This window comes from Pongo pygmaeus, chromosome 20 (assembly GCF_028885625.2).
Source record: "Pongo pygmaeus isolate AG05252 chromosome 20, NHGRI_mPonPyg2-v2.0_pri, whole genome shotgun sequence".
In the NCBI taxonomy this organism is placed as follows: domain Eukaryota; kingdom Metazoa; phylum Chordata; class Mammalia; order Primates; family Hominidae; genus Pongo; species Pongo pygmaeus.
The window spans coordinates 39,598,646-39,613,365 of NC_072393.2; the positions used below are offsets into that span (position 1 = coordinate 39,598,646).

The 14,720-nt window shown below is 52.6% G+C and overlaps 1 protein-coding gene across 1 annotated transcript in view; it reads left to right on the top strand.

Annotated features, from left to right (window-relative positions):
• Positions 1–14,720, top strand: part of GPI (glucose-6-phosphate isomerase) — a 52,542-nt gene that overhangs the window by 15,311 nt on the left and 22,511 nt on the right. The window contains exon 9 of the mRNA XM_054462889.2: positions 1,641–1,694. Coding sequence (XP_054318864.1) covers positions 1,641–1,694 — 54 coding nt within the window. The remainder of the gene's footprint in view (positions 1–1,640; positions 1,695–14,720) is intronic.

Consider the following 14,720-nt stretch of genomic DNA (forward strand, 5'->3'; position numbering starts at 1 on the left):
GCCTCTGTGCCCAGCATCTCCCCAAATGTGACATGCTAGGTAAGGGTAGAGGATGCATTCTATTTATTCTATTTTTCACGTAAGGACATAAAGCCCCAATGAAGGGAGGTGACATTTTTGCCCCCTACTTAGTGATTGTTGTTTTGTGTGTGTGTGGTTTGTGTTTTTTTTTTTTTTTTTTTTTTTTTAAGACAGTCTCGCTCTGTTGCCCAGGCTGGAGTGCAGTGGCGTGATCTCGGCTCACTGCAACCTCTGCCTTCCAGGTTCAAGCGATTCTCCTGCCTCAGCCTCCCGAGTAGCTGGGATTACAGGTGCACGCCACCATGTCCGGCTAATTTTTGTATTTTAGTAGAGACGGGGTTTCACCATGTTGGCCAGGCTGGTCTCTGACACCTGACCTCAAGTGATCCGCCCACCTCAGCCTCCCAAAGTGCTGGGATTACAGGTGTGTGCCACCGTGCCCAGCTTATTTTTTGAGACAAGGTCTCGCTCTGTCACCCAGGCTGGAGTACAGTGGTGCGATCTTGGCTCACTGCAACCTCTGCCTCCTGGGTTCAAGTAATTTTTATGCCTCAGCCTGCTGATTAGCTGGGATTACAGGCGTCCACTACCACGTCCAGGTAATTTTTGTATTTTTGGTAGGGACAGGTTTTCTCCTTGGTGGCCAGGCTGGTCTCGAATTCTTGACCTCAAGTGATCTGCCCACCTCGGCCTACCAAAGTGTTGGGATTATAAGCATGAGCCACTGTACCCTGCCCACTTAGTGATTGTATGAGCAGATGATGCCAGGATTAGAACCTGGGTCTCCTGTCTCCAAGTTCTCACAGTCTGCCTGGCCTCGAGGTTGTGCAGGCTCAGCAGGGCATGGCAGAGTGAGGGATGCTCCAGGAGTGACAGCAGCAGTCAGCCAGTGGGCACTGTGCTATGTCAGAGCTCGGGGCCACACCCACATCTCCCTCCCACCCCCTCCACCATCATCCCCACATCTCCGCCTCCAGTGCTTACCCAGCTGCAGCAGGACGCCATAAGGCTGGCTAACCATAGCACTGTTGCCTGCCTCCAACTGACTGGTCAGTAGGGCTTCTCTTCCTATGGGGAATAGGTAAGGGGTTGCTGGCCCTGTCTGCCCTGGGGACCAGAATACCTGATGGGTCCTCAGAGCTTCCTGGTACAGTCACCCTCCCATACATGGGAAGGGCTGGGTGGCTGTTCAGCCTGTATGTGGTTGCCTGGCCTGGTAAGTAGCCCCTGCGCACGCTCGCGTCCCAGTCCTAGGTTCGGTTCCCAGATGTCCTGAGGGGTCATGCTCTGGTGTCCCAGACAGGCCTGGGTGAGAGCTGTTGCAGAGCAGTGTGTGGGCCAGGTCCTCACGCGGGGTTACAGCTGCCCTCAGCAGGGGGCTTTGCAGGCACAACGTCACTGACGTGCTGGTCATGGACTGACCTGGTGTCCAGCTTGGGGTGGGCAGATCCTGGGCACTGCCCTTGACTCACAGGCTGCTCCAGCCCTGCCCCATCCCTGGCTCTGGGGAAGGTGAGGCTCAGCTCACAGGGCATAGCTCCCTGCCTCCCGGAGCTCCTGTTCCCATCCCGCTAGCAAATGCTTCCTTTCATATCTCTCCCTTTGTTTTTTTTTTGTAGACCAAAGTGAAGGAGTTTGGAATTGACCCTCAAAACATGTTCGAGTTCTGGGATGTAAGTACAAGCACTTCTGCACTGGGTGAATTAAGTGTCCTTTGCCAAGTCATGGCTGTTGAGGGGCCCATGAGGTCAGGTCAGTGTTTATTGAGTACCTGCTGCATACCTAGCGTGGGGAAAGGTAGAGAGGCCCTCAGAGAGGCTTGAAAGACAAGAGCAACCCAGGCAGGATGAGGGCTCCACTTCCACCTGAGGGCGGGCTGAGCTTGCAGGGCCACATGACACTCCCTTGGGTGCCTGCCTGCAACACCCACTGTGGAGTAACCCGAGTCCCCCTTGCCCCGCTCACAGAGTTGAGGTTGTGAGTTATTCTCAGTGATGACCTTTCTTTGAACTGCAGCCACCATTTGTAAAGGCCAAGGGGCAGGGTGAGGCATGAGGTATGACCGGGTAGGCCTGGAAAGGAGCAACAGGAGCTGCAGGAGGAGCTGGGGGGTGGTGTAGAGGAGGCGCCAGGCTGGGGCAGCTTGCAGAGCAAACCCTGCCTTGAGTGACAGGGCTGCAGACCCCTCTGTAGCAACAGGTGGTCCATGGGACCACCTCTGCTGGAGCCGAGCAGTGAGCCGCAGCTTTCCTTGTGCACTTGCCTGAGCTCAGCAGTGGTGTGAGGAGGGCTCTGGCTGTGAAGCCTGGGGTGCAGGGGTGCAGTGCAGGGTGTGGTGCGGGCGCTGTGAATGCTGTGGGCATGGCCGGGCTTAGGTGCAGGGCTCTAACGCTGTGGCAGGCGCAGCAGAGAGGGCATTGCCCATTTGGTGGTTTTCCCACCTGGGGCTGTTTCCAGGCATTTGGACCGGAGGCCCTTTGCTTGGTGATGGCATCCATAGACATAACCTCATTCCTTTGAAAGCTCTAAAGGCCTTTTACTACCGGGGTCTGGGAGAGAATGAAGCCCTAATGCCTTAAGCCATCCACTGTGTATAATGAGTTAACTTCTTTCTAGAATGAGACTAGTTACATACCATCCTTGGAAGAATTGACAAGAGTCACTCAAGTCATTTTCTGCATCCTGTGGCTCAGATGCGGAACCCCGGTCAAGAGAGACTGTGCGGCTTCTAATAAATGTTGCATGCCTGATAATGGAGGGCAGGCACCTTCCACCTCCTCCTTGGGATCTGGAGCCTGAGCAGGTGGTGGACAGGGATGTGTAGGTGCTGCTGCCAGCCAAGGAGCCGAGCAGATCGGGGTGTCCCTGCTCGTCACCACCCAGCATGTAGAGATGAGTTAGGGTGTGGCTTAAGGAGAGGATGGGTCTGGCCTCCCAGGTAAGGCCTAGGAATGATAGCTGGGCACAGGAACATGGGGCCAGGACTGGCTGGTGAGACCTAAGTGGAGGCCTCCTGGGCCGGGCTAGACAGCCCACAGGGGCTGGAGGAGGGACCTGCCTGAGTTACTAGAGTGTATCCTGCTGAATCAAGAAGGCGATATCTGAAGAACCCAGGGATAGGAGCAGGTGAAGTTCCTGCCGGTGGGGTCTCGGGTGAGCTACAGCCATCAGCTCAGGCCTAGGGATGCAGTGCTGGCTGGTAGGGGTACGTAGAAGAGGTAATTCTTGGTCTGCCAGGGCCAGTTTTGCGGCAGCCGTGGGTGTCGGGATCGGGCAGGGGTGTGGTGGGAAACCGTGGGGTCTCTCAGGCCTCAGCCAGAGTCAGCACACGCCACAGGGCCAGTTTTGGCTGGAGAGGCCTGAAGCGGAGCCAGAGCAGGTCCAGGTGAGTTCTGAGGAGGAGCCAGGACAGGGAGAGGGACCAATAGGTCTGTGAATTCTAGAGGAGAGGCAGGTATTTAGAGATGGTTCTGTCAGGTGAAGTCTGAGGAGCCAAAGCTATGTATGTGCACATGTCAGCCGGGCTCTGTGGGAGGTGGCGTAGACCTATGGCATGGGACAGGTGTGCATGCTGGGATCTCTGGCCGTTTCTGAAAAGTGAGGATCAGGTAGTGGGTGGCTGATTGCACGAGTGGGATGTTTAGAACCCAGGATTAGGGACACACAGGTCAGCACCTGCTTCTCAGCATCCTGACTGGGTGTGATGGGCAGAGCTCAGGGTGTCAGAGGCCTCTGAGAATTCGTGACTGAAGTCCAAGTCTGTGGCGTCAGGGTCTGCAGAGCCCAGATGCAGGGGAGGTAGGAATGTACCTGGTGATATGAGGGAAGGACAGAGGAGCTGGGGCAGGTGAGGCAGGCAGGTGGCATGAGGAGCTGTGCTGGATGGGTGTGGTCTGAGTGGCTCAGGTTGGGTAAAGGTCCAGAGACCTGGGTCTACAGGGCAGACATCAAGGCTGAGCCAGTCAGACAGTGTTTGTCAACACTGGGCTCTCACCAGGCTCCCTCAGGCCGACGTCAGCAGCCAGGGATCTGACATGTGTGAGGAAAATGTTTGTTCAGGTTAGGTGTGTATGATGCAGCCTTTCAGAGCCACGTCTTTCTGAGGTCCCAGGAGCTGGAATCAGACCCGTTTGTATGGCTGGGTTTCTAGGGGAGGCCTGAGGAGCCAAGACTGTACTCAGGTAGGCAGAACTGGACCAGTCTGGTAAGGACATTGGAGCTAAAGATAGGCAGACAGGTCAAGCTGGGTCTGACAAGTGAGGGCTGAAAATCTGTGATTGGGTCCAGATTGGAGCTGTGTCCTTGGGAGATGTCTGAGCAGCTCTGGTGGGTGAGCCTGAGTCCCCTGGGAAGAGACCAGACAAAGGGATGGAGTCAGACAAAGGAATGACGAACTGCATCCGTCTGAAAGGTGGATGAAGCCTGGGTCTGGTCGAGGTACATAGAGCAGGTCTAGCAGCCGAGGTTTCAGGGGTTAAAGTGAGACACAGGTATGTATTTTTGGGTCTCACAGGTTAAGGTCTGAGCCACTGAGGTCAGGCCCTGGTTTGTATCCCAAGTCTGAGAAGCTGTGTTAAGCATGGTGGGTAGAGTTTGTCGGGTGACATCTATGAAAGCAGGGGCACGCAAAGGTAGGTTGACCGGAACAGCCATGGTCAAGCCAATTAAACTGTCCTGCAGTTGAGGTCAGGCACAGGTGGAGAGAACGGATCTATCAGGTGAGGCCCAAGGAGTCCCAGTTAGGCTCATCTAGAAAGACCTGGATGTGGTAGATGACCTCTGAGGATATGAAGTGAAGGCAGGTGGATAGAGCCAGGTCTCTCAGGAGGTCTGAGGAGCTGGGATCTGGCACAGTGAGTAGGTCTGGATTTCCCAGGTGGTGTCAAGACAAGTGGGTAGGCCAGGCACAGTGGCTCACACCTGTAATCCCAGCACTTTGGGAGGCCAAGGCAGGCAGATCACTTGAAGTCAAGAGCTTGAGACCAGCCTGGCCAGCATAGTGAAACCCCATCTCTACTAAAAATACAAAAATTAGCCAGGTGTGGTGGTGCACACCTGCAGTCCTAGCTACTTGGGAGGCTGAGGCACCAGAATTGCTTGAACTGGGGAGGCAGAGTGAGCCAAGATCGTGCTACTGCACTCCAGCCTGGGTGACAGTGAGACTATCTCCAAAAAAAAAAAAAAAAAAAAAAAAAGCAGGGGTTGGGTTGGGTGCGGTGGCTCATGCCTGTAATCCCAGCACTTTGGGAGACCAAGGTGGGTGGATCATCTGAGGTCAGGAGTTCAAGACCAGCCTGGCCAACATGGTGATGGAGTGAAACCCCATTTCTACTAAAAAATACAAAAATTAGCCAGGTGTTGTGGCACACGCCTGTAATCCCAACTACTCAGGAGGCTGAGGCAGGAGAATTGCTTGAACCCAGGAGGTGAGGTTTGTAGTGAGCCGAGATCATGCCACTGCACTCCAACTTGTGCAACAAGAGTGTAACTTCGTCTCAAAAAAAAAAAAAAAAAAAAAAAAAGATGGGTGGGTAGAAGTTCATCTCCTGGGTGAGGTTGAGGAGCTGTGGCCAGGTACAGCTATGTAGGTATGTGGAATTGAGTTTCTTGGTGAGGTCTTTGGAGCCTGGCCCAGGTACATCTTCGGGTCCATCAGATCTGAAGAACAGGAGTTAAACACAGGTGTGTAGAGCAGGGTTTGGCAGGTAAGGTCTTTGGAGCCAGGATCAGGGCAGCTTCACAAAGCTGGGTGTGTTCATGAGACCTAAAAAGTCATAGTCAAGCCCAGGTAAGAAGAACCAAGTGTGTCGGATGAGGTGTGAGCAGCTGAGGTGTGAAGTAGAGGTAGGCAGAGCTGGCCCACAAGGTACAAGCTCAAGAGCCCTCATCACATGCAGGTAGGGGGTGCTGGTCCACCAGGTACAAGCCCAGGAGCCAGCATTGAGCACAGGTAGGCAGACCTGGCCCACCAAGTATTATCTGAAGAGCCGACATCAGGCTCAGATAGGTAGATCTGGCGTGCCAGGTGTACTCCAAAGAGCCAGAGTCAAACACAGGTAGGTAGAGATAGTCTTTCAGGTGTGGTTTAAGGAGCCAAGGTTAAGTACAGGTAGGTAGAGCTGGCCCACTGGGTGTGGTTTGAGGAGCCAGGGTAAGCACAGGTAGGCAAAGCCGGCCCACCAGGTATGGTCTGAGGAGCCAGGGTCAGGCTCAGGTAGGTAGAGCTGCCTGCCAGGTATGGTCTGAAGAGCCAGGATCAAGTACAGGTAGGTAGTCCGGGTCACTAGGTGTAGTCTGAGAACCCAGTGTCAAGCACAGGTAGGTAGAGATAGCCTTTCAGGTGTGGTCTGAGAACCGAGGGTCAAGCACAGGTAGGTAGAGATAGCCTTTCAGGTGTGGTCTGAGAACCCAGGGTCAAGCACAGGTAGGTAGAGATAGCCTTTCAGGTGTGGCCTGAGGAGCCAGGGTCAAGCACAAGTAGGCAGAGCTGGCCCACCATGTGTGGTCTGAAGAGCCAGAGTCAGGCAGGTAGACAAAACTGGTCTGCCAGGAGTAGTCTCTTGAAGGAGAGCTGAGGAGTTAGGTTGAATGCAGGTAGATAGAGTTGGCTCTTTCAGGAGTTGGATTCAGGCACAGGAATGTGCCCCTGGGTGTTTGAGGTGAAGCCTGAAGATCCAGAGTTGAGCCTGGGTATATAGAGTGGCCTCCCAGGTCAAGCCCATAGCATGGGGGTCTCTACAGGCAGGCAGAACATTGTGGGTTTCCTAGGAGGTCTGTGGCCCCTAAGTTAGACGTGGGTAGGTAGATGTATCTCTCTTAAGCAAGGACTTTGTAGCTAGAGGGACGTACAGCTGGGGTCTTGCAGGTGAAGTCATTGGTGCGTGGTTCTGGCTCAGTTGTGCTGACTCAGTCTTAGGCCTGGGGACAATGGGTTAGTCACAGGTTGGTAGAACTACACATCTCAGCTGGGGAGCACAGGTAGGCAGAGATGTTCCGTTTGATGAGGTCTGAGGCTCCTGAGTGAGCTCACTGGTGCTGACGTTAAGCAGAGATTGGCAGCATTGGATCTGTCTGTGAGACATGAAAAGCCAAGCCAGACACTGGATGTGGACTGCCGAGGCCAGGCTCATGTAAATAAAGCTGGACCCTGGGAGGCTGTAAGGAATCTGAGTTGGGCTCAGGCAAGGGAACCTGGGTCTGTCAGTCAAGGTGTGAGGGGTCAGGTTATGTGAAGCCTGGTCTATCAGCTGAGATGTCTGGAACCCATCTTTGACAGGTGTATAACTGTAGCCTGAGGCACTGGAGTTGGACACAAATAGGCAGAACTAGGTCTCCCAGGTGAAGCCATTGCATCGATGCTCAGTGCTGGTATGTTTATCTGGTGTTGTCAGTGAGTCTGTGGATGCAGGCTTAGAGCTGGTATGTTTACCTGATTATGTCAGTGAGTCTGTGGATCCAGGCTCAGTGCTGGTATATTTACTTGATTATGTCAGTGAGTCTGTGGATCCAGGCTCAATGGTGGTAATGTTTACCTGGTGGTGTCAGTGAGTCTGTGGATCCAGGCTCAGTGCTGTTACGTTTACCTGGTGTTGTCAGTCTGTGAATCCAGGCTCAGTGCTGTTATGTTTACCTGGTGTTATCAGTGAGTCTGTGGATCCAGGCTCAGTGCTGGTATGTTTAGCTGACATTGGCAGTGAGTCCATGGATCCAGGCTCAGTGCTGGTATGTTGACCTGGTGTTGTCAGTGAGTCTGTGGATCCAGGCTCAGTGCTGGTGTGTTGACCTAGCATTGGTGGTGAGTCTGTGGATTCAGGCTCAGTGCTGGTATGTTGACCCGACATTGGCAGTGAGTCTGTGGATCCAGGCTCAGTTCCACAGAGGTTGTATAAACATGGTCTTAGGTGGGTTCTTGACACCTGGGTTCAAGCACAAAAGTACTGCTGGGCTTGTTAGGTGAAGTCGGTGGGGTCTAGCACAGGAATGCATAATTGGTGAGGCTGGCCAGGCCTGGGGAAGGTGGGTCAGACACAGGTGGGACCTTCGATGGTAGGGTCAGACACAATTAGGTGAGTAGTGTGGGCTCTTATATCAAGGGAAAGCCATAGTCATTGTAGGTGTTTGTACCTGGGTCTGCCTGGTGATGTCTGGGGAACCCTAAAGATCAGGTGGGACAGGTATCTGTTCTCAGCACCCTGGTCAGGTATGATAGACAGAGCTCAGGGTACTACAGAGGCCTGAGGGTCTGTAACCAGTCCATGGTGTTGGCCTGCATCCAAGATGGCATTGTGCTCCAGTTGACATAGGGTCTGAGTTAAAAGTGAGGAAAGTTGCCAGGCGCTGTGGCTCACGCCTGTCATCCTAGCACTTTGGGAGGCCGAGGTGGGTGGATCACTTGAGGTCGGGAGTTCGAGACCAGTCTGGTCAACACGGTGAAACCCCATCTTCTAAAAATACAAAAATTAGCCATGCATGGTGGCACATGTCTGTAATCCCAGTTACTCAGGAGGCTGAGGCAGGAGAATTGCTTGAACCTGGCAGGCAGAGGTTGCAGTGAGCTGAGATCATTCCATCACACTCAGGCCTGGGTGACAGAGAGACCCTGTCTCAAAAGGGAAAAAAAAAAGAAACTGAGTGTAGTGAGCTGAGATCATGCCACCACACTCAGGCCTGGGCGACAGAGTGAAAGACCCTGTCTCAAAAAAAAAAAAAAGTGAGTAAAGTGAGGAAAAAGGTAGATGATGGTTAGATAAGGTGAGATCTGGGGCACTGGGGCAGGTGAGGCCCAGAACGTTGAACTGACTGAGGAGCTGCATCTATAATGTATGGTCTCAGAGGCCACTGCACTTAAAGGTGAGGTCTAGAGACCCATGTCTGCAGATTGAGGGTTCGGAGGCTCAGATCAGACACTGCTTGGCATTGCTGGGCTCTCGCAAAACTGGGATCTGAGAACCTGTTCTCTGCCAAGGTGAGCAGCCTGGACACTCTCAGCCAGAGGGCTGGCTGTGTGCTGAAGTTTAGTTTCTAGAGCTGAGTCTGGGCTGGGTGTGGTGGCTTATGGCTGTAATCCCTGAGCTTTGGGAGGCTGAGATGGGAGGCTGAGGCCAGGTGTTCAAAACCTGCCTGGACAACAGAGCAAGACCCCATCTCTACAAAAAATTTAAACAATAGTCAAGCATGGTGGTGTGTGCCTGTAGTCCCAGCTACTGGCGAGGCTGAGATGGGAGGATCACTTGAGCCCAGGAGTTTGAGGCTGCGGTGAGCTGTGATCATGCTACTGCACTCCACCTGGGCAACAGAGCAAGACCCTGTCTCTAAAAAGAAAAGAAAAAAATAGAACCGCATCTGTTAGATGAGATGTGACAGCCTATGTCAAGCATGATGTAGTCTGTAGGACTGCATCTGTCAGGTAAGGTTCCTGGAAACCCAGAGCCTTTCCAAGTGAGTGGCCCCACCAGTCATCTCATTGCCCAAGCCAGAAACCTTTCAGGCACACTGGAGAGCTCCCAGAATGAGTCCTCTGCACTCCCCAGTCCATCTTTGGGGCTTTGAAGTGACTTGTTTGCTTCTGTCCTTGCCTTAGCCATAGACTGTTCTCAGTCCTCCTGCCGTGCCTCTCAGCTTCCACCCTGCGGTCCTCACCCCTTCCTTTATCCTCTGGATGGTGCTATGCTTCCCTCTGCCTCTGGGCTTCCAGGAGAGAATTAAGCCCTCACAGCCCAAGGCATCTACTGGATGTAATAAGTGGGCACCTCTCCTTCATGTCTAGAAGGTTACTAGTCTTGGACCATCCTTGGGAGAACTGAGAAGTCACTCAAATCATTTTCTGTGGGCCTTAATTCTGTCACGCTTGAGAAAGACTGCTTTGGCCACGGGACCTTTGCATGTGTTGTTACGGCTGCTGGAATGCTCCCTCAGTGTTTCTCTGGGTCATGTCTGCTCGTTCTTGAGATCAAGGCTCAAGTACCCCTCAGGTTCCTTTTATAAGTGGCCTCAGCACTATGTTGCAATTTCTCCTGAGCACTTGTTTTTCAGTTTCACATTTATTGGCATGATTATTTGATGTATGTCTCTCTCCCACACTCTGCATCCGTTGCCTGTGCTAGAAATGTGGGAGGTGCTCCATAAACAGCTGTTAGGAAGACATCCGTGAAGTTCTGAGGATTCTGATGGCACCAAGTGGAGCTTGCAGGTGTGGCTTGAGAAGGTGCAGTGTGAATGATAGGCCTAGGTGATAGGCCAAGAGGATTGGTCAAGCCCAGGTATGACCCACTGGGCCTGTCAGTGTCCAGGAGGTGGGGTGAGGCACAGGTCTAAGGTTCTGGATCTGTCAGTACTGCCTGAGGAGTTGGGAATGGGCACAGGTACAAAGTGATGAGTCTTCATTGTTCAACAAAGAATGGCACAGGTATGAGGATCTGGGTCTGTTAGTATCTGAGGATGTGGGGCCTGGCACAAGTATGAGGCCCTGGGCCACTGTTCAAGCAGGTAGGCTGGGGAACAGAAATGTAGCTGTGGGTTTTTAATATCTGAGGAGACCCAGCCAAGAGCAGCAGAGAGCTGCTGGGTCTTTCATTGTCCAAGGAAGCATACCTGGGCACAAGTATGAGACTGAGAAGGTGGGTCCTGGCACTGGTACGGGGCTCTGGGTCTGCAAGTGTCTATGGAAGTAGGGCCTGGTACAGGTATGTGGTGCTGGAAGAGGTATCCAAGGAGGTGGGCTAAGTACAGGTATGACATCTGGGTCTTCCAGTGTGTGAGGAGGTAGGATCTGGTACAAGTGTGAGGCCCTGGGTCTGCTGGTGTCTGAGGAGATAACAGCAGGTTACAGGTATGAGGCCCTGGGTCTGCTGGTGTCTGAGGAGGTAACATCTAGTACAGGTATGAGATCTGGGTCTTCCTGTGTCTGAGAAGGTAGCACCTGGCACAGGTATGAGGATCTGGGTCTTCCAATGTTTGAGAAGGTAGCACCTGGCACAGGTATGAGGATATGGGTCTTCCATGTCTGAGGAGGTAGCATCTGGCACAGGTATGAGAATCTGGGTCTTCCAGTGTCTGAGGTGGTAGCACCTAACACAGGTATGAGGATCTGGGTCTTCCCGTGTCTGAGGAGGTAGCACCTGGCACAGGTATGAGGATCTGGGTCTTCCCGTGTCTGAGGAGGTAGCACCTGACACAGGTATGAGGATCTGGGTCTTCCCGTGTCTGAGGAGGTAGCACCTGGCACAGGTATGAGGATCTGGGTCTTCCCGTGTCTGAGGAGGTAGCACCTGGCACAGGTATGAGGATATGGGTCTTCCATGTCTGAGGAGGTAGCACCTGGCACAGGTATGAGGATCTGGGTCTTCCACTGTTTGAGGAGGTAGCACCTGGCACAGGTATGAGGATATGGGTCTTCCATGTCTGAGGAGGTAGCACCTGGCACAGGTATGAGAATCTGGGTCTTCCCGTGTCTGAGGTGGTAGCACCTGACACAGGTATGAGGATCTGGGTCTTCCCGTGTCTGAGGAGGTAGCACCTGGCACAGGTATGAGGATCTGGGTCTTCCCATGTCTGAGGAGGTAGCACCTGGCACAGGTATGAGGATCTGGGTCTTCCCGTGTCTGAGGAGGTAGCACCTGGCACAGGTATGAGGATATGGGTCTTCCGTGTCTGAGGAGGTAGCACCTGGCACAGGTATGAGGATATGGGTCTTCCGTGTCTGAGGAGGTAGCACCTGGCACAGGTATGAGGATCTGGGTCTTCCAGTGTTTGCGGAGGTGAGGTTGGACTCAGGTATGAAGCCCTGAGTCTTCTAGTGTCTGGGGAGGTGAGGCTGGGTACAGGTATGAGGATCTGTGTCCATCAGTATCTGAGGAGGTGGGATCGGGTCCTGGTATGAGGATCTGGGTCTGTCCATGTCTAAGGAGGTAAGATCTGGCCCTGGTATGAGGATCTAGGACTGTCCATGTCTGAGGAGTTACCATCTGGTACAGGAATGAGGATCTGGGTCTGTCAATATCGGAGGAGGTAGGAATCTGGTACAGGTATGAGGATCTGCGTCTGTCAAAGTCTGAGGAGTTACCATCTGGTAGAGGAATGAGGAGCTGTGTCTTCCAGTGACTTAGGAGGTACGATCTCTTACAGGTATGAGGATCTGGGTCTGTCAATGTCTGAGGAGGTAGGATCTGGCCCTGGTTTGAGAATCCGGGTCTGTCCATGTCTGAGCAGGTAGGATGTGGCCCTGGTATGAGGATCCGGGTCTGTCAGTTTCTGAGGAGGTGGGAATTTGGTACATGTATGAGGATCTGGGTCTGTCAGTATCTGAGGAGGTAGGATCTGGTACAGTTGTGAGGATCTGGGTCTTCAGGTGTCTGAGGAGGTGGCATTTAGCACAGGTATGAGAATCTGGATCTTCTAGTGTCTGAGGAGGTGGGATCTGGTATTAAGTATGAGAATCTGGTTCTGTCAGTGACTGAGGAGGTAGGATCTGGCATAAGCATGAGGATCTGGGTCTGTCAACGTCTGAGGAGGTAGGATCTGGTATAGGTATGAGGATCTGAGTCTGTCATGTCTGGAGGTAAGATCTGGCATGAGTATGAGGATTTGGTTCTGTTCATGTCTGAGGAGGTAGGATCTGGTGCAGGTATAAGGATCTGGGTCTTTCAATGTCTTAGAAGGTAGGATCTGGTACAGGTGTGAGGATCTGGGTCTGTTAATGCCTGAGGAGGTAGGATCTGGCACTGGTAAGAGGATCTGGGTCTGTCAGTTTCTGAGGAGGTAGGATCTGGCCTTGGTAAGAAGATCTCGGTCTGTCAATTTCTGAGGAGGTGTGAACTGGCACAAGTATGAGGATCTGGGTCTGTCAATATCTGAGGACGTAGGATCTGGTGCAGATATAAGGATCTGGTTCTGTCAGGGTATGAGGAAGTAAGATCTGGTACAGTATTGAGGATTTGGGACTGTCCATGTCTGAGGAGGTAGGATCTGATACACACATAAGGATCTGGGTTGGTCAGTGTCTAAGGAGGTAGGATCTGGCACAAGTATAAGGATCTGGATCTGTTAATGCCTGAGGAGGTAGGATCTGGTGCACGTATAAGGATCTGGGTCGGTCAATATCTGAGGAGGTGTGATCTGGCCCTGGTATGATGATCTGTGTCTTCCAGTGTCCTAGGAGGTGGGATCTGGCCCTGGTATGAGGATCTGGGTCTGTCAATGTCTGAGGAGTTAGGAATCGTACAAGTATGAGGCTCTGGGTCTTTCCATATCTGAGGAGGCAGGATCTGGATGTCTCCATGTCTGAGGAGGTAGGATCTGGCATGAATATGACTATCTGGGTCTGTCAGTATCTGAAGAGGTAGGAATCTGATACAGGTATGAAGATCTGCATCTGTCAATGTCTGAGGAGGTAGGAACTGGCCCTGGTATGAGGATCTGGGTCTGTCAATGTCTGAGGAGGTTGGAATTGTACAAGTATGAGGATCTGGGTCTCTCCATGCCTGAGGAGGTAAGGTCTGGGTCCGTCCATGCCTGAGGAGGTAGGATCTGGCATGAGTATGAGGACCTGGGTCTGGCCGTGTCTGTGGAGTTAGGATCTGGTGCAGGTGTAAGGATCTGGGTCTTTCTCTGACAAGGTAGGTTCTGGCCTTGGTATGAGGATCTGGGTCTGTCAATGTATGAGGAGTAGGAATCATAGAAGTATGAGGATCTGGGTCTGTCCATGTCTGAGGAAGTAGGATCGAGGTCTCTCCATGTCTGAGGAGGTAGGATCTGGGTTTGTCCGTGTGTGAGGAGGTAGGATCTTGCATGAATATGAGGACCTGGGTCTGTCCATGTCTGCAGAGGTAGGATCTGGCGCAGGTATAAGGATCTGGGTCTTTCCATGTCTGAGGAAGTAGGATCTGGTACATGTATGAGGATCTGGGTCTGTCAATATGTGAGGAGGTAGGATCTAGCCCTGGTTTGAGGATCTGGGTCTGTCCATGTCTGAGAAGGTAGGATCTAGCCCTGGTATGAGGCTTATGAGGATTTAGGTCTGTCAGTATCTGAGGAGTTAGGATCTGGGTGTGGGTACAGGTATGAGGATCTGGGTGTGTCAGTGTCTGAGGAGGTAGGATCTGGCCCCCGTATGAGGCTCTGGGTTGCCCATGTCTGAGAAGGTAGGATCTGGCCCTGATAGGAGGATTATGAGGATCTGGATCTGTCAGTATCAGAGGAGGTAGGATCTGGTGCTGGTATGAGGATCGAGTCTGTCAGTGTCTGAGGAGGTAGGCTCTGGTACAGGTGTGAGGATCTGGGTCTCTCTATGTCTGAGCAGGTAGGATTTGGCATGAGTATGAGGATTTGGGTCTGTCCATGTCTGAGGAGGTAGGATCTGGAGCAGGTATAAGGATCTGGGTCTTTCAAAGTCTGAGAAGGTAGGATCTGGCCCTGGTATGAGGATCTGAGTCTTTCAATATCTGAGGAGGTAGGGATCTAGTTACAGGTATGAGTATCTGGGTCTCTCCATGTCTGAGAAGGTAGGAATCTGTTACAGGCATGAAGATCTGCGTCTGTCAATGTGTGAAGAGATAAGATCTGGCCCTGGTATGAGGATCTCCATGTCTGAGGAGGTAGGATCTGGATCTGCCTGTGTCTGAGGAGGTAGGATCTGGCATGAGTATGAGGATCTGGGTCTGTCCATGTCTGCAGAGGTAGGATCTGGTACAGGTATGAGGATC